This window comes from Pieris brassicae, chromosome 5 (genome assembly GCF_905147105.1).
Source record: "Pieris brassicae chromosome 5, ilPieBrab1.1, whole genome shotgun sequence".
Taxonomy (NCBI): Eukaryota; Metazoa; Arthropoda; class Insecta; order Lepidoptera; family Pieridae; genus Pieris; species Pieris brassicae.
The window spans coordinates 14,253,017-14,278,583 of record NC_059669.1 but is presented as its reverse complement, the minus strand read 5'-3'; the positions used below and the strand labels follow the sequence as shown (position 1 = coordinate 14,278,583).

Below are 25,567 nucleotides of genomic sequence, written 5' to 3'. Positions count from 1 at the left end.
GCCGTCTAGTTTTGCGCTTAGCAATATATATTGCGATTAATTGTTATTTATATAGATAGATAAATCACAATGATGTATTTAAAGCATCTTATATGCGACACATTTCTGTGCATATATATTTACCTTATTATATATATTTTAATAAGTTATTAAATTAATTCTCATTGATAAATATAAATACGTGCTTTTATATTGCTAAGAGCTTCTTAAGTACACAAACAATTATAATTACAACCTTTGTCAGCATACGAGAAGTTCACATAATTACAATATTCAATACAATTTTTCATTCACAAGCGGCACACGAACATTCTCACAATATTAGCGTAAAAAAAATCTAAAAAAAATCAAATATAAATTACATTTACTGAATTTTTCTTATACAAGTATCTATGAAGCATGTTCTATGGGGATCGTCGGGTGTATTGTACAGGTGTTGTATTTCTTTCATGCCTTGAAAAGTCAAACTCAACAAATATAATTATATTCTGTGTCAGAATGACCGTTGTATCACAGTGAGTAAGCAATTTAAAAAAGTCTTAGAATAAATTAATGCTCGTTTTATTTACATTGTCCTACGATATACGGTGAATTATAATGACAGGGACATAAATATTTAATGTTTCCACGATACATCATTAATAATTGTAGAACAAAATAAAATCTATTGTGACCTATTTCGTGACCCATTTGCATTGAAATATTCATATATGTTTGTATATATGAATATTTCTAGATCATACAATACCAGTTCTATATCATACAATATACTGTCTATACCTGTTAAAATTATCATGTGGTAGAGGGACACGCTGGATTGGCTTTATAAATTTTATAGATTTGAAGAATTGTCATTTATACATACTATCTTAATCATATTTTTAAAAATCTCTTAATCCGCTCCTATCTAAAAGATTCTAATGAAGCTTATTCATCCAAGATGTAATTTTAGCTACCTATTTATTATTATTATTGATATAACTATTTCCCTGCAAGTCAATCATATTATTTTAATTATTTATTTAATACAGAAACACATATATTATTATATTCAAGCCCTCTCTCGCTCAAGAACTCTCGCTTTAACATCGACTATATTGACCTGCAACTTTATTTATACAGAATCCTATTTCGTAAATGTATCTAGTATATACTTTATAAATAATACACAATAAATTTAATATTAATTATATTCCATGGTAAATTTATAAATCATCGATATAAGTTAGAATAAAACATATAAATTACTATTATCTATCAAATGTCTACAATTTATTATTACATCTATTTTTTTATTGACATTGACGTTTCGTTATCATATGTGGTTATAATGGCTAAATTGTTAAAGCAAAACAAATTAAATAAATATAAAGTAAATTAATGGCACTTGCGTCAATTTTACGTCGATCACACATTATTCTAGACATCACACACGCCGTAAGAAAAGTCGCAAATTTGTCGTATAAGATATTTGGGGAGAGCGACGTAGATCCTGATAGTCCACCAATATTTCTATTTCACGGTCTCTTAGGAACGAAAAAGCATTGGGAAAGCTTTGGAAAAACTATGATGAATATGACTCAACGGATTGTGGTGGCTGTCGATTTGAGAAATCACGGTGATAGCCCTCATGTGAACTCTCACAAGTACGATGATATGGCGGGGGATATCCTAAAGTTGTTTTCGAAATTGTCAATTGAAAAAGCTAGTGTTGTGGGACACGGTATGGGTGGAAGGGCGTCTATGTATGTTTCTTTGATGGCGGTTAGTTAGGCTTATATTTATGTTTACGTTAGGCTTATAGGAACATAAGTTTGAGTCTCGGATGTGGACATTTAACACATGCTCATACAGTAAAGGAAAATATCGTGAGGAAACCGACATGCTATAGACTCAAATAGTCGGCGGTGTGTGTCAGGCTCAGAAGGCTGATTACTTGCCAATTATCATGGAACAGATACAGAAATCGGATGCTCATAAGATTGTAGCGCCATTGGTATATGTATAGTTTCCCACGACTAGAGCATCTTGTGTAATATTGAATGTTTATAAGAGTCTTGTATTCTTATAATAGCTTATTTGCCTCAAATTTTCCCCCTTAATTTTTTTAAGTTGGTCAAAAATGGAGTATTTGCTAACATTTTATATAGGTCGAAGCCCTTTTCTGTAAGGGTAGATTATAGCTGTTAATATGATTATGGCTGCATGGAGTCTTCAGATTTTTAGTTTTTTGGCAACCTAGGTCTGGAGTTTTATCGCTTTTATTTCGGAGGGAGCATTAAAATAGGATTGATAAGATTTAGCTTATGGTCTTAAATAAATCGTTACTCAATTAGACATCATCGTCGACAGATTGAAACTCTATCATAATTGGACACTGCTTTTCCGCTATCGACGCGACTTTCACTAGTGTTAGTTTCATTTTAAATATCTATTTTCCTTACAATAGGAGTGGGCCAATGAACAAATAATTTATTTTTGGTTTGGCAAGACTCCGTTCGTAAAAGGGCTTTGTACTTTAAAGAGCACAAATAAAAAGGTAACTGGTTGGAATTAAATTTTAAATTTCTCTTGCTCTTTACTTCAAACTCCGTATTCAATCACAAATGTTTTTATAATAATAGTGAGTTGACATTCATAAAACACTTAAGGTATATACGACACGTTTTTTCTAAAGATAGACCAGGCAGATATTTAATATTTAACAAAATTATTAAAAGTTATTGGGCGAAAATAAGGTGCTGTCATAGCTTTTCCTATTTCTCCCTCACCACTCATAACGAGCACTCAACGTGAGCTTATCTATTGAAATCTTGATAAATTAGATAATTTAGACGTTATCAATATATAGATATTAATCAACATAGAATGGTGTATTTTTCGATTCTCTGCAGATTTTTAGATTCTCTGCAGATTTTTAGAATACAATACTTAATGGAATAAACTGACTATATAATTTTCAGCCAGAGAAGATATCAGCACTTTTAGTGGTTGACATTTCACCGGTTTCCACTTGTGTTGACCTTAGAGAGCAGTTCCCAAAAATCATGTCCATGATGAAAGAATTTAGTTTTAAAGAGCAAAAGAAGGTTAAGATTGCTCAAAGAGAAGTTAAGAAAAAACTAAAAACGTTGATAAGTGATGAGATTTTACTAAAAGCAATTCTATCTAATGTAACAATTAGGTCCACTGGTATTATTGGCTGGTCATGTAACCTGGATGTATTGATTAAGGAGTTTAAACATATTATAACATTTCCGCGATTAAAAAACAAGATATACTACGGGCCTACGTTATTTATTGGGGGCCAGTTGTCTGATTATTTACCGTTAGTATTTATAATTTTTTAGTACGTATTTTATGTTTACTCACTGTTTAAATGACAGAGATGCAGACGCTACATCCTTCTAGGTCTGATCCTCAAATTTCTGTTTTTGTGTTCCGATGATTTGTATTTATAATAATTAAGGAGGTGATCAGGCTTCTCTGGCTGGCACGCCGCAAACTATTTGGGTCCAAAGCATGTAGGTAATTAAACGCGCGCATTGTAAGTCCTCTAGCTGAACAAACGACCTCAAGAAAGAGAATCGCTTGCCGAATCCGCTAAATCAACACTGCTCATACGTCACTAGAATCATCTTAACAATATAATATAGCTTATAATATCGAATAAAATACGGACAGATTACTACCTAAACTTACTTAACAAGATCTATTTAAAAATAATTGAGATTGTTAATCAAATTTTTGGAATTTTAAAAAACTATTATACCACAATTGTATACTAGCAAGGGCCCGAAGGCATCGTGGATGTACAGAATACATATGTTTATAAAGTGTAGTTTTCGAAAGTTTATCGAATAACAACGTGTATATATACATACTTTTATTTGCTCTGAACTTATAATATTTATAAAGAGCTTTTCGAAGTATATTCCTGTAACTATTCATTACTATCGATAAGTCCTATCCTAGTATTAAAAAAAAATAATGTTCTACTTTTACAGACCAGACGACTTGACAGCTATACGAGATATGTTTCCCCGAGCAGTGATAACCTACATCCCTCATACGGGACACAGTCTCTATGCCGATGACCCGAAGAGTTTTTTAGAAGTGGCTATAGCTTTTCTCAAAACGAATGACTAATAACACTTTTAACTATCAGTTGATATTTATATTAATTTTGAATAAATTGATTACCTCATCACCTCATATTAAAGTGTAAGCCAATTATTTCGCAAGCCATAGCAAAAACTTCCTATTACAGAGACTTCATTAGGTTCAGAAATGTCGCTAATCTATTTTTGATATTCTGTGGTTTTACTGTTTTATCTTACAATCTCTTAAGAATACTAAACTGCAAAAACAAAAATACAGACATTTCGTATTTTAAATACCATAGACTTTAATGTTTCCTCAAAACATGTCCGTTGCTCTATCTGCTGCATCGCGACGTAATTCAACAGAGATTATGATATTGTAAAGTTTCAAATTGTTCTGTCGCAAAAATCGACATGGAATGTCATATTTAACGAAAATTAAAACCATTTTGCCCTATAAATATTTATTTTATAATTATGTTCATTCAAGAACTGCCGTTGACCTGGTGTATAAAGTTCACGGAAACGAAAATTATAATAACGCACCGGTAATCGTTATTCATGGATTGTTAGGAATGAAAAAGAATTGGGAAAGTGTTTCTAAAAGGATCAATGAAAATACAAGTAAAACTGTAATTACGGTTGATGTAAGGAATCACGGAGAGAGTCCACATACTTCCTCGCATACGTATCACGAACTAGCGTCGGATATATCCCAACTTATAAGTAAATTATCGCTGAAAACTTCGCACATCATCGGTCATAGCATGGGCGGCAGAACTGGTATGGTTTTAGCCTTGACCGAGGTAACAACTCCAATCCGTGAACTTTTACTCTTTTGACATCTGTTATACTTAAAATTAAGGTCAAGTGGTACATTCCTCTTTTGGTAGCTATGGTTCATAAGAAAATAAATTATTATTAGTCATACATTTCTTGAATGTGAAATATGTGTGTGATTGTTTTAAAAGTTCTACTCTTCTAATGTTACAAAATTTCGTAGACACTAACCACGAATAGTGTTAGCACCTAACTTAATAATAAAACGCAGAAACGTAATATGAAGAACATAGTGAGATAATATATTTATATTTATTTACGTATTTGAAATTTCAGCCCTCAAAAATAGAAAGTTTAATAGTTGTCGACATATCTCCCGTGTCAACCGCTGGTATACTAAACAATTTCTTTCCCAAACTAATAAAGGCGATGAGAAGTACGAATTTCGAAGGAGCCGACCATATCAGCAAGGCGAGGAGTATAGGGAGGGATCACCTCGCATCGTCGGGTCTTGTCAAACCCGAGTCTAGTGGATTTATTCTCATGAATATTGGTCCCGTGAAAGGTGGATCGTATGGCTGGACATGTAACTTGGACACACTTATAAAACATTTTAGTGATATAGCAACATTTCCGAGTAATCTGATTGGGAAACAGTATTCTGGTAAAACTTTATTCATCGGTGGAGATGAATCTAATTATATTCCGTAAGTGAGAATTGTATGTACGTACTTCTACTTTAATGTAGGACAAGGACCAAAGCATATATAAGTAAAAAATGATTATTTAATAGCATGTTAATCATGTAATTTACTACATAATATACATGTAATTTATTATACATAATTATGGGGGAGTAAATTTTTTTATAATAATAAAGATTATAATTTATTTACGCGAGTAACATTTTTTTATATTATAAGCTTTTAGATCAACATAATACACAACGCACTTGAATCTACAATTATTTATACGGTCAACTTCTATTTTGTATTTTAAGCGTAGTGTCCCGTATGAGTAAAAAGGCCAATTCAGATGAAAAAAAATTACATTCGTACGTACTCCAATGATTTTAAACATGAGACATTTGAAAGATGCAGCCAAATTTTTTCTAAAATAAAATAACAGAAATATTAATAAAGGGTATGTACGTACTTTGTACTAATTTCAGACCAGAAGATTTAAATGGAATAAAGAAATATTTTCCGAAAGCCGAACTGGTGTATGTGAAAGGGGTTGGACATAACGTACACGCTGAAGATCCAAGTACTTTCTTGAAAATTGTGACTAAATTTCTTACATAAAATAATTTTCCTCTTTTTACTTATTTGTATTTTACTAGAAAGCACAGCAGTATTTGCAATACTATCTAAACCCCATTTGCATAAAAACAAACTTATCGCTTTATCAGTCATAACGAAAAATGATATCGGAAGTAAAAAGAAAGAGTATCTCAATCGTTTCGTCTCAATTTAAAAAAGTAATAAAATCTTTTTTTCCTTATTGCCGACCACTACTTATTGTTTTGCGGTTTTACAAAATTCGTCAAAAATTATAAGCATAATTGCTAAAATTCACTTCACGCGCATGACATGAATTTACATGATTAATAGTACCTAAACAAAATTGTTTACCGAAGAGTTAATATGATTTATTATAACCACGTAAAAATATATCGGTGCATAAGTGTAACGTGGACTTAAGAGAGCCGAAGCCAGGTCCTCATTTAAATTAAATGAAACCTACACCCTTTAATTAACTATAAATAAAACAGACGTGTACTCTCCAATGCCCTAAGGAGATTACAAGACACATACTGTATATATGTCGAAACTAACTAGCTTAATTAGCCGTTTAATTAACAGTCTAGCCTTTTAACTAAACGGGATATTCAGCCGTAGGGTCTGTTCCAACATTTAATAAACTGGCTGACTAATGCTAGGGCCATTCGTACGATAATCATTATTTGGCGGAAATAAAAAAGATGAAACATATTACAAAATATATTTCTTTTAAAATTAAGTTGCTTAAGTCAAATTTACACTATTATTATCACTATACTCTTCCATTGAACTTGTTATTTTCCATGAAAGTTTGGAAACACCATCAAAGTTGTGCTTTGCCGACGCCATATTGACAGTTTAAAGAGTTTCGTTTGAAGTTTGTGAGTGGCAGTGGAATTAATTTTAAATTCATTTGCTCTTTGATGAACTGGCTGAAGATCTTTCACGCCGCTAGTTAAACGGCGGCTAGGCTGTTAATTGAATGGCTTATTAAGCTAATTGGCTGTGACATTTTGCGATTAATAAAAACAATATTTAATAGCTGTCCATATCTCGATACTATGCCGCCTGCGAATAAAGATTTGCAATAAATGCGACTCACTGAAATGACACAAATGACAATTTGCACGCACATTTTAAGGCTTCATGTTAAATATATTGCAATATTTCCTTATGGATTATAACAATAGATAAATATTATTAAAAATACAAGACATTGTATTAAATCATATTTTTGAAGTGTAGACATAATAGTGTCATCTGTGATTACTATTATGTCATTTTAAAACGTCACTATACAGTTATCAGTAACCTTCAAAATTTCTGGGTATTCAAAACAAAAATGTTATTTAATAAGTTTCGACTTCAAAATTTATTTCGAATATATCCCAACATATTCTCCACTTCCCCTAGGTGTTTAAAATCTGATTCTAGCAATGCAGAATCTGTAGAATTGGCCTACTCCTCATACGAGAGCACCGATACCGATACGTCGAAACGACCGCCTCTAGTAATCTTACATGGACTGTTAGGTTCAAAAAATAACTGGAACAGTATGAGTAAAGCTATTCACAAGGCAACAGGAAGGAAGATAATCAGTGTGGATGCTCGTAATCATGGCGACAGTAGGCATTCTTCGCAGCATACCTACATTCATATGGCCCACGACGTGATAAAATTGTTAAAGAAACTGGAAATATCAAAAGTATCTATCCTTGGGCATAGCATGGGCGGACGCACTGCAATGGTCCTGTCACTACTTTGTGTAAGTTGTACGTAGTATCACATATCCTTACTCATAATCCATCCTTAATTATCACAACAGCATGATTTATTCGTAAATGATCTGTAAGTAGCTGAATTATTTTTAACTTGATTATTTTTATATTATTGATTTAATCATGACAATTATGTTTTAGTCGGATCTCATATCAAGTTTGATTGTGGTTGACATATCTCCAGTGAAAACAAGTCCACAGATCTTCAGTATGATGAATCTCTTTGATGCCATGACATCGGTATCAATAAGAAGTGGTATTGCAATGTCTAAAGCAAGGAAATTAGCTGATGAACAATTGAAAAATATCTCACCTGACGTCAATCTTAGAAATTTTTTAATAACAAACCTGGTTCAAACTAATACAGGATCCTATACTTGGAGAGTTAATTTGCCAGCATTAAAAGAAAACTTTCAAAACCATATATCCAATTTCCCTTCCTCTCTTAAAGGTCTGCAATATTGTGGACCAAGTTTGTTTATTGGAGGCTCCCTATCTGACTACATTGGGTAAGCATTTACTAGGCTAGTAAACTGTAAGTTTACTTAATACATAAAAAAATTATTTCAAGTTGAAAAAAAAAATCAGCATGTAATTAAAACGAATTCAGTTAGTTATTGGGCCAATAATATTTTGAGTGTTTCAAATTTAAATTCAAAATAATTTATTCATTATCATTAATCATAAATTATTGTTTAGAAAGATATACAATAGGTTAAAATGATTAGTTAACATAATACAAGAACAGTATGGGTGTTTTTTGCAGAAAGAATGATTTGCCAGAAATTCAAGAATATTTTCCACTAGCAGAACTAGTATTTATTGATGGAGCAGGACATTGGGTACATAGCCAAAAACCAGAGAAATTTCTAGAAAATGTTTGCAAATTTTTAGGAGATAAATAATGTGTTCAAAAATCTAATTGATATTATAATTCTTAGTCAAATGTACAAATATATGTTAATAGTTTACATTAAGTAGAATAATAATATGTTATTATTAGATTTATTGCTTTTAGTTTATCTTTTGAATGTGGTTACACAAATTGTCTTACAGGAAATAACACACATGTTATCAATAAATTCTCAAACACAACATATGATTTAAATTATGTCAGAAGTACATGAATAAAACAAGTTTAATAATATCTTTAGTCTTAACCCAATTTTTAAATTTAAGATGAGTTTCCTCTTTAAAACATAACTTGCTTCATCATGTGAGATATATTTTGATAATGAATAGACCTAAAGAAATAATTTTCCCTGTTCTAGCTTTGCTTTTATACACAAACTCACCAACTACTATTATAACAATTATAAATACAAAATGAATTTTGTCTTAATTAAACATCAATATATCATACATTCAAATAATATTTTTTAAAAAACTTGTATTAACATCTTCCTGCACTTTTACTTATACCCCCACCCCATTTAAATTGATATCAGTGAATATATTTGAAGGAAATTTTGTACTTTAAACAAGAACAGCTGTTATATATATATAATAAGATTTATTAATATTATTAACAGCCTCCGCCGGAACCACATCATGGCGCATACAAATTTACGAAAATTGTTCCACATTTGTTTATTGAATAAATTATTAAAAGAAGTTAAGTTTTGCACTCGGAATATTGTAAATCTGCACTCGGTACTACAATAATTTTACTATAAAACTGGGAGGCATTTTGGTTTACGACATTCTCACTTCACATTTACTGTGAAGTGGATTTATTAGTTTGAATATAAAGTGATAATAGTAGGCACAAAATGGCTAGTGTAGTAAAAGGGCTGTCTTTGCTCTTCGATAGGCCCAATGAGCCTATGGTGTCACCGAAAGGGGACGAAAATGCCATTTTTCAAATTTCCGAACAATTCTTGGTAAGTAGAATTATACAAAAAATACATTTAATATTATGTCAGGGATATAGCAATAAAAAAGCAGGTAATTAGGAACTAGCATAAATTACCATAATTGTTTTTTTTTTTTCGTTGAATATATATTTCGTAAAAATAAAATATTACGCCACATATTATGTATTTCGTTACTAAACTTTTTTTACGTGAAATGCAATGCATGTGAGAGTTCATAGTTTACGTTCATATTTTCCTATTTGTAAAACTAGTTTTTTTTTAAATATTTCTCTTCATGTCCCCTCTAGACTGACGACTACAAAAACAACGGTATTGAAATTAATAACCGCTTTGGGGAAAATGCATCGGAAATAATTCCTCTAGAGAACTTACGTCGAGTGCCCAAGTTTTCGAAAGCAAGGCGCTTACCAAAGGATGCAGACTTCTCACTGTTCTTGCCAGCCCACAGGGAAATGGCAGATGAAGTCGTTGATGAACTTATGGGTATGTCTTGTTAAATTTGATAAGTTAAATGTACTCGTGTAAACGATGAAAGTAAATAATCAACTTGTTTTGATTCAATCATTAATTCTTTCTTTCTGATTTAAAGGCTAAAAAATAAGGCTTGTTGCCAAGCCATCCAAAACAGTTATTGTTCTGCCAGGACAAGTCCAAGACCTCTGGGCGCTAAGCGCGTTAATCACTAACCCACGCTTGCTTCATGCTCATTTTTTTAATTTTTTTTCATTAGTAATAGCCATAGATATTTTTTTAAATATATGTACTTGATGTATAAGATTAAATAAAATTTTATTATATTTAGATGGATTTTATATTATGCAAATTATTACCATAATGTATTATGCTCAGAAATAAAAACATTCTATCTTGCAAAAGTCATACAATAATTTAATTCATATTTTTAACAGGTGTTCCTGAAAATCAATTGCAACAGCTCCTATCTACATGTACATACGCCCGTGTTAATCTCAACCCTCAACTCTTCAACTATTGTTATAGTGTTGCCTTAATGCATAGGTAATATATATATATTTTTTTTCTGGTGTAATTAAATGTTATTAAAATAAAAAAAACTTCTCTCAGGCGCGACACCAGAAATGTTCCAATTGCAAACTTTGCAGAGACATTTCCTTCTAAATTTGTGGATTCTCAAGTTTTTGCTCAAGCCCGTGAGACAGCTGCGGTTGCTGCTCAAGGAGCACCGGTAAGTTATTTGTCCTTGCCAACGCAGCAATTATCACACTTTTTATCAGTACCTGAACAAAAGACTGGTTTATAGTTAGGTGTCCAAGGCCCAAGACTATCATTTGAATAAAAATCCATTGGGTATGTTCCATCTTCTTTCAGCCACTTACTGTTACCTAATGACACAGAAAACTCATATGGTGTTAAAAGTGGCTGAGGAAATGCAGTTCCCCAATCAATAGACAGCCTAGGGCAAGCCACTTGTACAAAAGCATCTAAGCCAAATAAAGCAAGTTTGCTGGGAAATATTTCAGACAGCAAAATCTTAACATAATGTTTATTGCAATTGGAGATTTGCTTTTCAAGATTAGTTAGGACCTTTGTACTTCCTTGCCTCCCCAGTGTTCCTAGAATAAGACCAAAACAATTTGCATCTGATGCTAATTTTATTTGATTACTTCTGTTCATTTTCATTATGTCATGGTCATAATCTTCTAAAGTGAATTTCTTTTCATAAGGATCATATTTATATGCTGGAATTGTGGGGTTTGCTATCATAATTGCTTCTAAATGAAATCTACCATCTCCAAGATAAACTATGCAATCAGCATTCAGCTTAGGGGCTGTACAACCAAGGATTTCACCTGGAGATAAGGGTTTACTTTGTGGCACTGTTACAATATAATCATCATTTCTTAGATCCTTGGTAACTGAATGGAGAGTTGTGACAAATTGAATTGTACTAACTATTGCTAAATGTGTTTTTTTAGGAAAGTTAAGTCGAATTGTTTCTATAAAATGTGATGGATCTATTTTTATATCTACAAATATGTAGAGAACTTTTATACTGCTAGTTTGATCAATTGGTATAAGACATGAGTGACCATAATGCACTAAGAGGTCAACACCAAGAGCTATGGCAGTAAAATCGTCTATACAGCAGGCTCCATACGTAACATCACCCATTATTACAGTATCTGCCTCTGTAAATGTTTCTATGATGTCACATAATGTCGTCGCAAACATAGTTAACCCTGAAATAAGCAATACATATTTACCATCTTATTTACTCACTGATATTATTTACGACCAAAATTATGTATTTTGTGGTGTTTACCTTCTGGTAACTGAAGAGCTACCCTTTTTGATCCCAACGAACGAATTCTCCATATTGTTTTATGAATTTCAAAATTGTAATTATTAGGCAAAGCTTCACAAGCTCGATTTATTAGTGAATCCTTTAACAAATCATCTGGTATTCTGTTTACTGATCTTATATTGGGTTTAAAAGTTTTTCTCTGTCCTTCTGGCTTTGCTCGCACTACAACAACTGAAGAATCTGATGCCAAGCCTTCCATCTCTTATAAATTATTTTTCATCTTAAAATTTGCGTTTTCAAATACTAAGTATTAACCAGGTTACTTTCATAAAAAATGTAAACACGCGCGCTTCAAGCAGTGGCCTACGTGACTTTTTGCAAAACATGTTTCGTTTTTCTAAATTTTATATAATTATTACACTTTTGCCATAGTCGCATAAAATTCTACGATTGAAAGAAAACTAATTAACAATATTTTATAGTAAAAATAAGTCAATAAGAATAAAATTATATTAATACTGAATAATATTTATGGATCACTAAATATTAAATTATATTTTACTACATACGTTAAATGAAACGTTGTTTTGGCAGTGTCACCGTGATATATAAAACGTCAATGTCTAAAATTAATTCCCTTCTACGCAAAAAGTTTGGTCTAATTCATTTAAGATTTAAATTTGTAATATTTTGGATATAAGGTTTTGTAAAGTTTTTCAACAAAAGCTGAAATTTCTTAATACAAACTATTAATGCGTCTGTACGTTCGGTCGTCCTGCGTAAACTGTTGACCCAAATTTATTAAAATTTTATAGTAATTTAAAAATGTGCACATTATTACAAGTTCATAAAAATTGTCCTTTTTCCTTCCTTTGAAAATAGTTTTAAGGATTCAGAACCAAATATATAACTTTTCTCTAAAACTTTTAGCGCACTCCAATAATTATACCAAGAGATTACACAGCAACAGACTTGGATGTGGAACATCGTTTAGCGTACTTCCGTGAAGATATTGGTGTTAACCTACACCACTGGCATTGGCATCTCGTCTACCCATTTACCGCCAACCAGAGGGAAATTGTTGCTAAGGATAGACGTGGAGAACTGTTTTTCTACATGCACCAGCAAATTATTGCCAGGTTAGTAAAAACGAAAAAAGAAAATAGTACATTTGTATGTATCATGTTATGTGTAGTTTTATGGTATTAGAATAACAGTTTACTACAAACTTACGAGATTAAACTTTGACACGTATTATATAATATAATTCTAAAAATTAAACTGTTTACTTTTATGATCTTTGTCGTATGGCATTATTCACATTAAAAATAACATACCTTTAAGAAAACATACCTTTGTTGTATGTTTTCTTTCTTCAGCCTTCACTCCAGCTAACATAAACATAACATAATAGTGTTCGTAAGAACTTTCCAAAAAATATTTTTAATTCTTCAGTTTAGTTATGAATGATGAATCTTTTAACTGAAGCTTCGGTCCCTCGTCATCGTAAAGAACTACGGCGGTATTTGTTTGTTTTCAGATGAATATTATTACATTTGTTCAAACTATATATATATTCCAAATAATAAAAGAACTAAAGTATAAATCAAATTATGTTTCAGGTACAATGGCGAGCGACTCAATAATTCTTTACCCAGAGTCAAAAAATTCAATAACTTCAATGAGCCAATACCGGAAGCGTATTTCCCAAAACTTGACAGTCTTACATCGTCCCGGGGTTGGCCTCCACGACAAGCCAATATGCAATGGCAGGACTTGAATAGACCAGTTGATGGTCTTAATGTGACTATCGCGGATATGCAACGCTGGAGGCGGAACGTCGAGGATGCTATTGCCACTGGATTGGTGCAATTGGTATGTTTTTGCGAGAACTTTTAATATGATAAAGCTGTTGCTTTGTAATGTTAAAAAATACCTCTTTTTTTAAGGGGTAGGTAAGACTGCTCTGTTTATATTATTAGGAAAAAATGTTCTTGCGTTTGTGGAAAAATTAATTAATCAAGAAAGACATTATAATGTAACAGTTTAAAATTTACTTATATAGATAACTACTTTGTTGAAAATAATAGATGTGAAATATTTATTTTAAAAAAAATATCTGTCTGCGATATTTTTAGAATTGTGAATTATTTAAGTAAGATTAAAATTTCATAATTGTATGCAGTATGTATGTTTTATCCACCACTTTCTCGGAAATTAAAAATCACATCATGATCGTTGATTTAAAACAAGTATATTCCTAATTATGATACAGTTCAATTAGATATTTTTTTTAAATTCAATGTAGTCAAAGTTTCATCATAATCAGTTCAATTGTTTTTGAGATATCCAGGCATTACTGGAGCGAACATATATAAATTATAAATACGATAATTTGTAAAAAATGTTATAGTATTTTTTCTAAATTACCCTTATTGTACGTTTAATTAAAATGCTGAATCACTTATAGCCCAACGGCTCAACCCGCGCACTTGACATAGACACTCTCGGCAATATGATAGAAGCGAGTGTACTGTCTCCTAATATGGACCTCTATGGCAGTTTGCATAACAACGGACACAGCTTCTCCGCGTACATGCATGACCCTACACACCGATATCTGGTAAGATCTTAATATGAAGTTAATACAAGTTTTTATTGTTCAAAAATAACTTTTAATTAGCTAGAATTATCCTTCCGTTTCCTTATTCTAGTACTTAGTTCTAAGCTATCTGGGAAAACATATGCTTTTAACGGTTTATCTCTGTTAAATCACGGGACCAACGTAAAATCGTTACCGATTTTTTCCTAAATATCCATTACATATTTCTATAGTATAAATAGATAAGTCGCCAAGAAACTTCATAAAAAATTAATTTTTGCAAAGTATCCTATATATATATATATATATATATATGTGTGTGTAATAAATTTTTAAAATAATATTTATTTTCCGCCGATTTAATCCAGGAATCGTTTGGCGTAATAGGCGATGAGGCTACAACTATGCGTGATCCATTCTTCTTCCGTTGGCACGCCTTTATTGACGACCTTTTCCAGAAATACAAGGAATCTGCTAATGTCCGCCCATACACACGCTCTGAGGTGATTTGACATTATATTATTTAAAAGGCAGCTTCAAAAAAGATGTTTTGTATACCAGTATTATATATATTTTTTAACCTATGTATTTTCTTTAAGAATAACCTTACAAGATTTTACGCAACACATACATGTACAATCCTTTATATATTTCAATTATTCAAAATCGAGTAATATATTGTATAAAGACCACAGTTCTCTCAGAAACTTAAATTTGATTTGTATACAGTACAATAATAACTAAAATTTTCCACGGCAATCTTTCATAAGTTAGGTCACAAATGAATTTAATTTATCATACTAGAACTAAAAAAAATACAGGATTTCTATCTGTTGTTGAGTAATAAAGTTGGTTTTCTTTATTTACAGCTACTTTATCTAAACTTTAGCATATTTCAAATATTTTCAGTTGGAGAACCCAGGCGTGAGAGTAACATCTGCACGCATTGATAGCTCGGATGGCGCAACCAACGAGTTGCATACATTTTGGATGTCAAGCGATGTTGACCTTTCTCGTGGCCTCGACTTCTCCAATAGAGGTCCCGTGTATGTCCGCTTCACTCATTTGAACCATCGCGATTTCCAATATACGTACGTATTTTAACCTTATTGTTTTTTTAAGTTCTATAAATTATCAAAGACAATTTACTTTAATCGTCTTTAATGATACAATATGTGTGAAATCCAATAACAGTTTTTATGTAAAACAATATCGACATATAACAAAATGAGACTCTATAAAAACTAAATATTCAAGTGATTTTGATAAAATACGTCAAAATCCAATACATTTTTGAAGCACTAAGGTCAGACATAGCGCTAATTTTTGTTTCTGCATCTTTTTTATGCTGTAAATGTATTCGCAGAATTGAGGTGGAAAATAATGGCAACGCCTCGCGTGGTACGGTCCGTATCTTTATTTCGCCGACCAACGATGAACGTCAGCTTAGCTGGGCGCTCTCTGACCAGCGCAAGATGTTCATAGAGATGGACAGATTTGTTGTGCCGCGTGAGTTTTTCTATATAATATGGGAACTCTAATGTATGCTATTTTTTAAGTTAATTATATTAATTTAGAAGGCAAAACCTAAGTGAAAGTTTCAATCGATATATTCGTTTATTATTTATTTAATTTCATTGTCATTCAAGACAATGAGGCTTGCTTGCTATTAAGTAATAATATTCTATATTTAGTTTAAAAAGTTTTATTAAAATTTTAATTTTCCGTCTGATTCATAATTGTCAAATAAGGCCAATGATGAATGAGTAAATGCTAAATGTTTGTCACATTATTTAAAAATGACACGAGTCCATGAAACGTTCAATAGTAGTATACATAACATATTATTACTGTAGGTGGCCATGTTTATAAACACGCATAATAATTACATTTAAAAATTTCAGTGAACCGCGGCCGTAATGTCATAACCCGCCGTTCATCTGAGTCGACCGTTACCATCCCATTCGAGCAGACGTTCCGTGACCTCGGCGCTCAGGGTTCAAATCCTAGGAACACAGATCTCGCGTCCTTCAACTACTGTGGTTGCGGCTGGCCCCAACACATGTTGGTACCAAAGGGAACCGAGAGTGGCACACCATATCAATTGTTTGTTATGGTTTCCAACTACGAACTGGATTCGGTAAGATTCTATTTAGTGCGGATTACTTATTAATATTTTTTAGCATAATGGAGACATATATAAATTAAGATCTACAACATTTGATCTCTAGGATGGTTAACTTATTAATACTGTACTAGCGAATAACTAAATGACAGTAATCATTTAATATATTTTAGTTTTTAAAACTATACTTTCAACTTGATCTGCATTACGCAAAAGTAGTGCCTTAGTCTTCATGAACTAACCCACAACATATTGAATCTATAATTCACTTAAAGATATTTACCAGGTGACCCAAGAAGATGGTTCGGATATGTCATGCAAACAAGCTTCAAGCTTCTGCGGTATTAGAGACAAGTTATTCCCTGACAAACGAGCTATGGGATATCCATTCGACCGGCCATCCAGCTCTGCCACCAATATCCAGGACTTTATTCTCCCCAACATGTTGCTTACCGACATCTCCATCAAACTGCAGAACATTACTGAACAAAATCCACGTAACCCTAACAATTAAATTATGAAAATAAGATATTCCATTTGATAAAAGTGCTCATAAAAGTTAATGTAACTTGCTTTGTTGATTATATATACCTTGATGACTAGTAACTTCAAAAATGAAAGGCTGAATAAGTTAATCTTGTAAATATTGTACATAATTTATGTTAAGATATAATATAGTGGCCCTTTGTAGATAATAAAAAGCATATACTTAATGTTGTAATTTTATTTTTCTAACAGAAACATACTTTTCATTGTACTATACTTGTTATTCAACAGTGCAGCTCGATCCCATTGTTTACCTGTAAAAAATATTATAATCAACAATCTAGAAGATATATTTTTTAAAAGTCAGAAGATACCTTTATAATTTACTAAGCTAGAAATATTTAATGAGGATTGTTTTATAGTGATTTATGAAAACCTAACAATATAAAAGTTATTTAATGTATTACTTTATTACCTCTAACATATGTGACTCATGTTTAAATGCATGATGTTTCTGCGCGAAAATGCTAACATTGGTTATTGGTCCTCAGCTCTTCAGTCTGGTTAAGCTTACCTAAAAAAAGTGAAATCTTAATGCCAAATAACACAAAGAAGCTGATAACAAATCAAGACAAAATAATCAGACCTATCATTAAATATCACATTGTTATCATATAAACACATTTTCGGCTCGTGTTTGTTGTCATCATATAAAAAAATAGCCTTTTGATTGACAATTAATGTATAAATACATACCCATATTTTTTAATTAGAAGTCATTAGTCACTGCTTCTTATACACACATGTCACATAAATTTTCAGCCTCAAACTTACTTCAAGACCAGCCCCTCTATGGTCTGTAAATAATGTAATACTATATTGGAGTTATAATATAGTTATAAGCATATATATAAAATATGTAACTCTTTGCATAGTCAGACCTATCATTTAATATCACGTGTTTCTCATTTTAACACATATTCGGCTCGTGTCTTTTGTCATCATTATTACATAGAATTAAATCAGCATGGTATATAGTTTCGATACCAAAATTAATAAAATGGTAAGTTACTAATGTTATTTAGGAAAAAGCTCAGCTAAACAAAAAGTTTAAAATCTTTTCGTTTAGCTATCGTTTTATTTGGAATAAATACTAAAATTACTAAGACGATAGTTAAACGATGCAACTTATCTAAATCAACAGTATTTAAAATATACATAAAATTGAAATTTAAAAGCAATGTTAGAAGTTGGAACCCACGTGTTGGGCTTACCCACCCGTTTGAACTTTGAGGTTATATGGATTTAAAACGTACCTTTGTAGGCATTTCTCAAAATATCATCTTTCACGTTCATCTTAGATTAAAATTCAGAATAGTTATTATATACATTGTGTAATTTAATATGTAAATGATTGGACTATGAAGCGTCTTACGAATCCTGAGCACATGTAACAAGTGACTTCGGTGATACGATGACAGTGTTGCCAGATGGTCTTGTTCGTCGACGTACTCCTAGACTAATTTGATTTCCCCCCAGACATTCCCTAGGATGCATGCACCAAGCGGATGGTGCCACCATGGAAAACATAAGAAATGAAAGGCATTACGCAAAGTATCTGTAGTAGAAAATGGATTCACAGGTTCAAATTTTATTCGGTTTTTGATTAATCGAATATACATATAGTACTGTTAACTACTCGCATCCTATTCTTACGATGTGTTCGTACTTCAATTAGGTTTCAAAATCAGGAACGTGATATACAATAGCTAAAAAAAATGGAACCCCCAAATATTCTTTCCCCCTATTCTGCCCCTAACTCGGTTGATGAATCCTCTGATCTGGCAACACTATTCGGTAATCGGTGTCCCATCCTGCGTCGCTCACTCAACAGTGTTGCCAATTGTGCCAATTGCCGACAACTCCTACAGCTGTTCCTTCGAATCAACTTCAAATACCCCAAAAATTATTCATGTATACTGGGTGCGAGAGGTAATTTCAAATATAAATTGACTCAATACGTTCAAGTAGTATCTGTTATTTTGAACCTTGGACTATTATAGCTTTTTAATATTTTAGTTACGCTTTTACTTTATATTTGGTTTAATTTGTTGGTTGAGTTCTAGGCTTAATATAAAGTGTATTGATACTGATTATTTAGAAATATGCGTTTTTTTCAGAACAAAATTCTTGAATAAATACTCCATAAAAAACCCTTGACATCTTGATTCTCCCTCAATTTGGAGGGAAAACCCCCAAGTTGGCATCACTGGCGTCACCTAAATGTTCATAATCGATTTTTAAATTATATAAATCTTCTTATTTAATTATATTATCTTATTATCTTATTATAATGTATTTTTAATAATTGATTATCTAAATATTAAATATTTTTAATTAATGGAGTTTGCTATAAACAAGAATTGTATGTTTCAGGTTTCAGGTAGGTATGTCAATAAAAGTACATGCAATGATTGAGATTTGAGTTTAAAAAGGTTACCCTAGTGCCTAGACATTGAACCGGAATTTCAGATGAAATTCCGGTTTAATGCCGGTAGGCAAAACAGCCACCACTATACATTCGAGTGGGATCTGAAGAAATCTAATATATAGTTTACACCGTATTAAATTCAAACTAAATATTGGTATTCGAACATATATATTGACGGGAATGCGCGATCTATGGTCTGATATGGTATTGTTCTACAGAGCTTATTGTAATCTATAAAATATAAATATATGTTAGATCTTCACGAATAAGGTTAGGTGACGTCATATGATTTAAGATGTCACAATTATTAATCATTTCCTGTTGTTAAGAGTATGCAAAAAGGTTTGCTGTATTATGATAATTAAATAACATTATTTATAATTTCATAATTAGGTTGAATTGTTGAAGGTTCAAACCATTCCTCGAATTAAACTTTTATTTTCAATAGATCATATTTCTGAATCTTACCATTAGTCTATATTGTCACACACGACAATTACTCATAATAATAATAATCTTACAAAAGGATTTTTTTAAATGGCAAAGATTCCAAAAAATCTAAATTTAGCTTTGCATGCATGTTGCATTTAGACCAGTATTTGAATCTGACTATGACTAGTGCCATTACTTATTTATTTAGTTAGTTTATGTATCATATATATAAAATAAATGCTTTATCTTGAAATATATAATTTATGTCATGTGACATTTAAAGTCCAAGTATTTCTCTTAATGTTTTTTGTAGCGAAACTTCCTCCAAATATTGGCAAAGTTGTGACATGGAATGATTAGAAAACTCTATAAGTGTAAATTTTTTAAACCTATGATCATTTGAGTTAAAGTCTGAATTTGATAACTCTTCAATTTTTCTTATTACTATTTTCTTCCAGTGCAAAGACTTAATAATTTTCCACCATTCAATGCAAGTTGTTTCAATGCCTTCAATACATATAATTCCAGGTTTCCCTGTACAACAAAATCCATTTAAATTATATTGTTTTGCTGTTTTGACTATCATTTCTTTTTTTTCTTTATTGTAGATATGATGTGAATATATCCAATATCTTGTATACTTCAATGGTTCTTCATTACTTTTGTTGACATTCACAGGAAATGATGCTTCTGGTTCACAATATTTTTCTATATTTTCAAGTAGCCACAAAATACCTGTGTAAATGCACACTTCCCCACTAAAACTATTAATCATAAATGTATTAAACTCAATGTTTAAGCTACTTTCTTGTTGACGATTAAGTTGATTGCTTCTTATATAAATATTAGGTTGCGTATCTGGGTAAAACGATGGAAGACTTATAGATATTTCGAGTTTAGTATTAGAAATTTGTAAATTTATTATAAAGTCAATGTACCTTGGTACAAAATCTGTTGATGTTGCCAAAAAATTTTCTATTTCTTGAAGCACTGTTGCATCATAAAAAATCAATTCATTTTTTTCAGGATACATAGATTGCAGTAAATTTATTTCGTTGACTTGCTCATTTAGGCATCGAATTAGTTTATCCTTGTTTTCTTCGGTATCCATTGTTATTTGTAAACAATAAAGGATTTATGAAACACAAATTAGTAATTTAAGCATAGAGTATTATATTGTAGTCTGTACTCTGTACAGATAATAGGATCTACATAGCTATGGACTGTGGTATATGTTAAGCCGTAGCCCGGGGTAAATTTAGTTTTTGGCTTTCTGCATACACTACCGTTAAGGCGTCTTGAGTACTTATACCTAAAATGAGGTCCCGTAGGAGGCAAGATTCACACAAGATGTCAGGCATTTTGTGTGAATCTTCTTATTCCGAATGTGACAATGTCAAAAAATATTTTATTTTAAAAACAGTGGAATCTGTATAACTCGAATGTCAAGGGAAATTCAAAAAAAAAACGAGTAAACGAGTTTTCGACTTAACAAGAACTACGAAATATACATGATTTAACTGCTGAAATTTTGACTTACAATGGCGCGACTTCTAAGTGAAGTGAAATTTTCGATTTAATAACAATTCATCTTAAGTTTTGTAGTATATATTTTTTACATAATAAAACGAATGACATATTAGTGTTGTAAATTGTACACTAAAAAATGTAGTATCTTCTTTTGTTTTAAACTATTTACAGATTTTTTAGAAACATAACGTTCATAGTGTGTCAACTTAGACAGTTTTATGAATGTCAATGTACACATTAATTGCACGTTTACAAAACAAAAAACACATAGAACAACTAATAGAACAAGGCCTGCAACATTCATTTTGGATTTTATTGCTATTATTTCGGGGAATTCCAACTTGTCCTAACTACGACTTACGGAATCTCCATTTCGAAATTCGAGTTATGGATTATTAATATGTATTATCGATACCTTGTAGGGAAATAACATTTTGTTCGAGTTACATAGTCTAAATTCGACTTACTTCAACTTAACATGGTTCGAGTTATAGACAATATAGAAATACAGCTGCCTGCCAGGATAGAAGACGGAGTGATATTGTGGCCAACTCCACAATAATTGTTCGTTCGATTTTTGCAAGTCGTCAGTATGTGACTCAGTCTGCAAATATTTACAACAAATTAAACGCTAAACTTCAGTTTTATTCTAAGTTTTTGCATGAATGTAAGAAAGTTATAACAGATTGGATAAAAACTTTAAAATATGAGGAAACTGAGCACATTTTAGTACGAATTCGTTAGTTTGAGACATACATACATAATTATACAGGCTGTCTCAAAAGTCGACGTCAAGTCGAAATTTTCTCATAGGTAATGCCACACCAGTTATCAGAAAAATAAAAAAAAATTAAGTCATGTATTTTTTAAGTTATGGAAATTTTCCTTTTATTCCAGAAAATGTACACCATGTGACAGTTTTTTCATTCCTGTTGTTACAAATATTTACTTTTTGCCAATTTTTTTTCTCTTACGTCATCCCGAATAGTGCTTTATGTAACCTATGATCCTAAACCCTGTGCCGATCACTCCAACTTGTAGGAAAATGTCATTTTATACCGTACCAAGTTTTCAAAATTAATTTTTCGCACTAGTTCAACTGATCGTCCTGAAAAAAAATGTACTACTCCAGTTTGGCAAGCAGCTTTAAAAGTTCGCGCATTTAATAAGGATTCTAACGTGGTATAACACTTACTTCATTATTTCTTAGATCGGCCATAAAAAAAATTTTTGTAAAACAAAGTCTGTTTTTAAAAATTTCTCTGGAATTACAAAAAACGATTCTAGTGTACCCAAAGCGTTCCTAATAACCACAGCGTGGTTTAAATAAGATGGCGTAAAGTGTGAGCGACACAGATACTGACGCTACTTATTGCTATTGACACACGCACTACAGGTCAGTACGCAACGCTCCTTCGTTTACTACGCATCTTTTCGTATTCGCTGGTGTTTTGTGTTCTAACTACTTTGGCTTCCTTTACGGACTTGTTAGCTTGTGATTTGGATTTTACATTTGTGATCTACGACGACCTTTACTTTACCCTGGACTTACGTGTTATTGTGTATTTGTACCATACCATGGCTACGCCACGGCACCGGAATATGCTAACATGCACCTCATTTATGGGGAATGTTTATGTAATGCCAGTGAAGCCGCTAGACGGTATTGCGAGAGATACCCTAATGCAGATCGCTATCCGGATCACAGAGTTTTTACCAATGTGCACCGTCTACTGTTCTCTGAGGGCCGACTGCCAAACCAAGTGCACGGTGAAGGTAGAATTTCACTACCCTACGAGGCAGTTGTCCTTCAAGCAGTTGATGAGGACCCAAGTTGTTCGGTACCTGGAATTGAGGCCAGCACAGGTGTGCCCAAAAGTACAGCTCACCGAATACTACAAAAAAATGAGTTCCATCCATTTCATGTACAGCGAGTACAATCCTTATTACCTCGAGATTATGAACCTCAGGTTGCTTTTTGCCAAACAATAATTCAAAAACACCGAGAAGACCCACAATTCTTAGAAATTTTTTTATGGTCGGATGAATCAACTTTTAAAAAAGACGGCTACATGAAGCTGCACGAGTGGCACGTTGAAAATCCACGATTGATGAGACCAGACAGATCACAGTACCGTTTCAAAGTTAACATGTGGACTGGAATTTTGAACGGAAAAGTCATAGGGCCTTTTGAGTTACCAGAAGTTTTAAATGCTGAAATTTATTTAGATTTCTTACAAAATCATTTGCCCAATTTGCTAGAGGACGTGCCGCTTACTATTTTACGAGATATGTGGTTCCAGCAAGATGGTTGTCCAGCGCATTACAGCCGCTTAGTTCGAAACCACCTTAACGAGGAGTATCCAGACAGATGGATAGGGCGGGGTGGTACAATGTCGTGGCTCGCCCGCTCACCCGATTTAAATCCTCTTTATTTTTTTTTACTGTCGAGCAGTAAAGGAAAACGTCTATTCCAAGTCGATTCATAATGTAGAAGAGCTTAGACAGAGAATAGCGGAAGCAGTAGAATTTGTGAATAATGGACGATTTGCCCGCTTCATTTCACGATCTTTTTTAAGGAGATGTCGAGCCTGTATTGCAGCTGAAGGACGGCAATTTGAACATCTTTTATAAAAAAAAAGTAATAAATCTAATCATAAAAAAGAAACTGTCTATTTTACTTATTTGCGTCCGTATGTCATAAGCGTCACTATCTATCTGTCTCGCTCACATTTTATGGAATGTCTCTCTCCATCTTATTTAAACCACGCTGTGGCCATTAGGAACGTTTTTTTATTATTACCATTACCATTAGGGTGCGCTAGACTCATTTGTTGTAATTTCAAAGAGATTGTTAAAAACAGACTTTGTTTAACAAAAAAAACATTCTTATGGCCGATCTAAGAAATCATGGACTCAGTGTTATACCACTGTAGAATCCATATTAAATGCGCTAACTTTTAAAGCTACTTGCCAAACTGGAATCAGGACAATCAGTTGAAGTAGTGCGAAAATTAATTTTGAAAACTTGGTACGGTATAAAATGACATTTTCCTAAAAGTTGGAGTGATCAGCACAGAGTTTAGGATCATAGGTTACATAAAACACTATTCGGGATGACGTAAGAGAAAAAAAATTGGCAACAAGTAAATATTTGTAACAACAGGAATGAAAAAACTGTCACATGGTGTGCATTTTCTGGAATAACAAAAAAATATCCATAACTTCAAAAATACATGACTTATTTTTTTTTTAATTTTTCTGATAACTGGTGTGGCATTACCTATGAGAAAATTTCGACTTGACGTCGACTTTTGGGACACCCTGTATACTAAACAACAAGCACACACTTACTCACATAGACACACAGATAGAATAAGTTCATAGAATTTTTAGAGAAACTGAGAATTACATTTTATTTAATTTTTTACCGGCTTTGCTTCTTGGCAGGTTTTTGTTTTGTTTTGTATTCTTTTCTAACAACGAGCGAGCGAGTGAAACGCTAACACAAGTGTCTCTGACTACTTACGGGGGCTCTCTCAGCTCATGTATTTTATGTAAAATTTGAGACATAATAAACATTTTTGATTTGATTTTGACAGCTAAGAAGGTCGAAAGCATCGTGCCTGTTATCACCTACCAACATTCTTCTTAACCGCCGCTTAGCAACTTTCCATGCGTGTTTTTAGTTTCTGCAGCCGCGGCCCAGGCAACCTCTTTGTCAGGATACCTGCTTCCATACTTTCGATGCAAAAGTACTTTACTTCTATTACACCCTGCTGAATCAAATTACGTT

The 25,567-nt window shown here is 32.3% G+C and overlaps 6 protein-coding genes and 1 long non-coding RNA gene across 8 annotated transcripts; 4 read left to right on the top strand and 3 right to left on the bottom strand.

The window, feature by feature from the left end:
- The first annotated feature begins 1,318 nt into the window (after positions 1-1,318).
- Positions 1,319-4,217, top strand: LOC123709813 (protein ABHD11-like). Of its 2 annotated transcripts, XM_045661375.1 has the most exons (4): positions 1,319-1,764; positions 2,450-2,539; positions 2,964-3,328; positions 4,008-4,217. In XM_045661375.1, the coding sequence occupies exons 1-4, from the start codon at positions 1,381-1,383 to the stop codon at positions 4,147-4,149; spliced, it is 981 nt and encodes a 326-aa protein (XP_045517331.1). In that variant the 5' UTR covers positions 1,319-1,380; the 3' UTR covers positions 4,150-4,217. The 2 variants fall into 2 exon arrangements, with proteins under 2 accessions (XP_045517331.1, XP_045517332.1); XM_045661376.1 differs by lacking the exon at positions 2,450-2,539.
- Positions 4,218-4,367: 150 nt separating this feature from the next.
- On the top strand, positions 4,368-6,202 carry LOC123709814 (protein ABHD11-like). The gene is made up of 3 exons (XM_045661377.1): positions 4,368-4,909; positions 5,220-5,590; positions 6,055-6,202. Exons 1-3 carry the CDS (start codon positions 4,523-4,525, stop codon positions 6,185-6,187), a joined length of 891 nt encoding a protein of 296 aa, XP_045517333.1. The 5' UTR covers positions 4,368-4,522; the 3' UTR covers positions 6,188-6,202.
- A 1,176-nt stretch (positions 6,203-7,378) lies between these two features.
- LOC123710408 (protein ABHD11-like) lies at positions 7,379-9,093 on the top strand. Its single transcript, XM_045662275.1, has 3 exons — positions 7,379-7,931; positions 8,086-8,453; positions 8,711-9,093. Exons 1-3 carry the CDS (start codon positions 7,509-7,511, stop codon positions 8,847-8,849), a joined length of 930 nt encoding a protein of 309 aa, XP_045518231.1. The 5' UTR covers positions 7,379-7,508; the 3' UTR covers positions 8,850-9,093.
- A 551-nt stretch (positions 9,094-9,644) lies between these two features.
- LOC123710406 (phenoloxidase subunit 2-like) lies at positions 9,645-17,545 on the top strand. Its single transcript, XM_045662272.1, has 12 exons — positions 9,645-9,827; positions 10,109-10,304; positions 10,730-10,838; positions 10,905-11,025; positions 13,036-13,244; positions 13,728-13,980; positions 14,576-14,728; positions 15,076-15,210; positions 15,617-15,798; positions 16,074-16,216; positions 16,612-16,847; positions 17,119-17,545. Exons 1-12 carry the CDS (start codon positions 9,717-9,719, stop codon positions 17,344-17,346), a joined length of 2,076 nt encoding a protein of 691 aa, XP_045518228.1. The 5' UTR covers positions 9,645-9,716; the 3' UTR covers positions 17,347-17,545.
- LOC123710407 (2-(3-amino-3-carboxypropyl)histidine synthase subunit 1) lies at positions 10,682-12,623 on the bottom strand. The gene is made up of 2 exons (XM_045662274.1): positions 12,124-12,623; positions 10,682-12,040 (listed from the first exon to the last, which is right to left on the bottom strand). Exons 1-2 carry the CDS (start codon positions 12,362-12,364, stop codon positions 11,031-11,033), a joined length of 1,251 nt encoding a protein of 416 aa, XP_045518230.1. The 5' UTR covers positions 12,365-12,623; the 3' UTR covers positions 10,682-11,030.
- LOC123710409 lies at positions 17,541-18,799 on the bottom strand. The gene is made up of 4 exons (XR_006753822.1): positions 18,635-18,799; positions 18,075-18,175; positions 17,794-17,892; positions 17,541-17,632 (listed from the first exon to the last, which is right to left on the bottom strand). It is a non-coding gene; the product is annotated as an uncharacterized LOC123710409 (long non-coding RNA).
- Positions 18,800-19,960: 1,161 nt separating this feature from the next.
- Positions 19,961-21,407, bottom strand: LOC123710420 (RWD domain-containing protein 2B). The gene has a single exon (XM_045662288.1). The coding sequence runs from the start codon at positions 21,350-21,352 to the stop codon at positions 20,519-20,521; it is 834 nt and encodes a 277-aa protein (XP_045518244.1). The 5' UTR covers positions 21,353-21,407; the 3' UTR covers positions 19,961-20,518.
- Between the last annotated feature and the right edge of the window lie 4,160 nt (positions 21,408-25,567).

What these genes read in the sequence shown, in the direction of transcription:
- LOC123709813 (XM_045661375.1), top strand. Translation starts at nt 1,381, where the DNA reads ATGGCACTTGCGTCAATTTTACGTCGATCACACATTATTCTAGACATC. An exon ending in TAAAGAGCACAAATAAAAAG is followed by an intron (nt 2,540 to 2,963) that starts GTAACTGGTTGG and finishes TATAATTTTCAG; the next exon opens with CCAGAGAAGATATCAGCACT. An exon ending in CAGTTGTCTGATTATTTACC is followed by an intron (nt 3,329 to 4,007) that starts GTTAGTATTTAT and finishes CTACTTTTACAG; the next exon opens with ACCAGACGACTTGACAGCTA.
- LOC123709814 (XM_045661377.1), top strand. Translation starts at nt 4,523, where the DNA reads ATGTCATATTTAACGAAAATTAAAACCATTTTGCCCTATAAATATTTA. An exon ending in TGGTTTTAGCCTTGACCGAG is followed by an intron (nt 4,910 to 5,219) that starts GTAACAACTCCA and finishes TTGAAATTTCAG; the next exon opens with CCCTCAAAAATAGAAAGTTT. An exon ending in GATGAATCTAATTATATTCC is followed by an intron (nt 5,591 to 6,054) that starts GTAAGTGAGAAT and finishes TACTAATTTCAG; the next exon opens with ACCAGAAGATTTAAATGGAA.
- LOC123710420 (XM_045662288.1), bottom strand. Translation starts at nt 21,352, where the DNA reads ATGGATACCGAAGAAAACAAGGATAAACTAATTCGATGCCTAAATGAG.
- LOC123710406 (XM_045662272.1), top strand. Translation starts at nt 9,717, where the DNA reads ATGGCTAGTGTAGTAAAAGGGCTGTCTTTGCTCTTCGATAGGCCCAAT. An exon ending in AGTCGTTGATGAACTTATGG is followed by an intron (nt 10,305 to 10,729) that starts GTATGTCTTGTT and finishes TATTTTTAACAG; the next exon opens with GTGTTCCTGAAAATCAATTG. An exon ending in CACCAGCAAATTATTGCCAG is followed by an intron (nt 13,245 to 13,727) that starts GTTAGTAAAAAC and finishes ATTATGTTTCAG; the next exon opens with GTACAATGGCGAGCGACTCA.
- LOC123710407 (XM_045662274.1), bottom strand. Translation starts at nt 12,364, where the DNA reads ATGGAAGGCTTGGCATCAGATTCTTCAGTTGTTGTAGTGCGAGCAAAG. An exon ending in AGCTCTTCAGTTACCAGAAG is followed by an intron (nt 12,041 to 12,123) that starts GTAAACACCACA and finishes TGCTTATTTCAG; the next exon opens with GGTTAACTATGTTTGCGACG.
- LOC123710408 (XM_045662275.1), top strand. Translation starts at nt 7,509, where the DNA reads ATGTTATTTAATAAGTTTCGACTTCAAAATTTATTTCGAATATATCCC. An exon ending in TGGTCCTGTCACTACTTTGT is followed by an intron (nt 7,932 to 8,085) that starts GTAAGTTGTACG and finishes ATTATGTTTTAG; the next exon opens with TCGGATCTCATATCAAGTTT. An exon ending in TCCCTATCTGACTACATTGG is followed by an intron (nt 8,454 to 8,710) that starts GTAAGCATTTAC and finishes TGTTTTTTGCAG; the next exon opens with AAAGAATGATTTGCCAGAAA.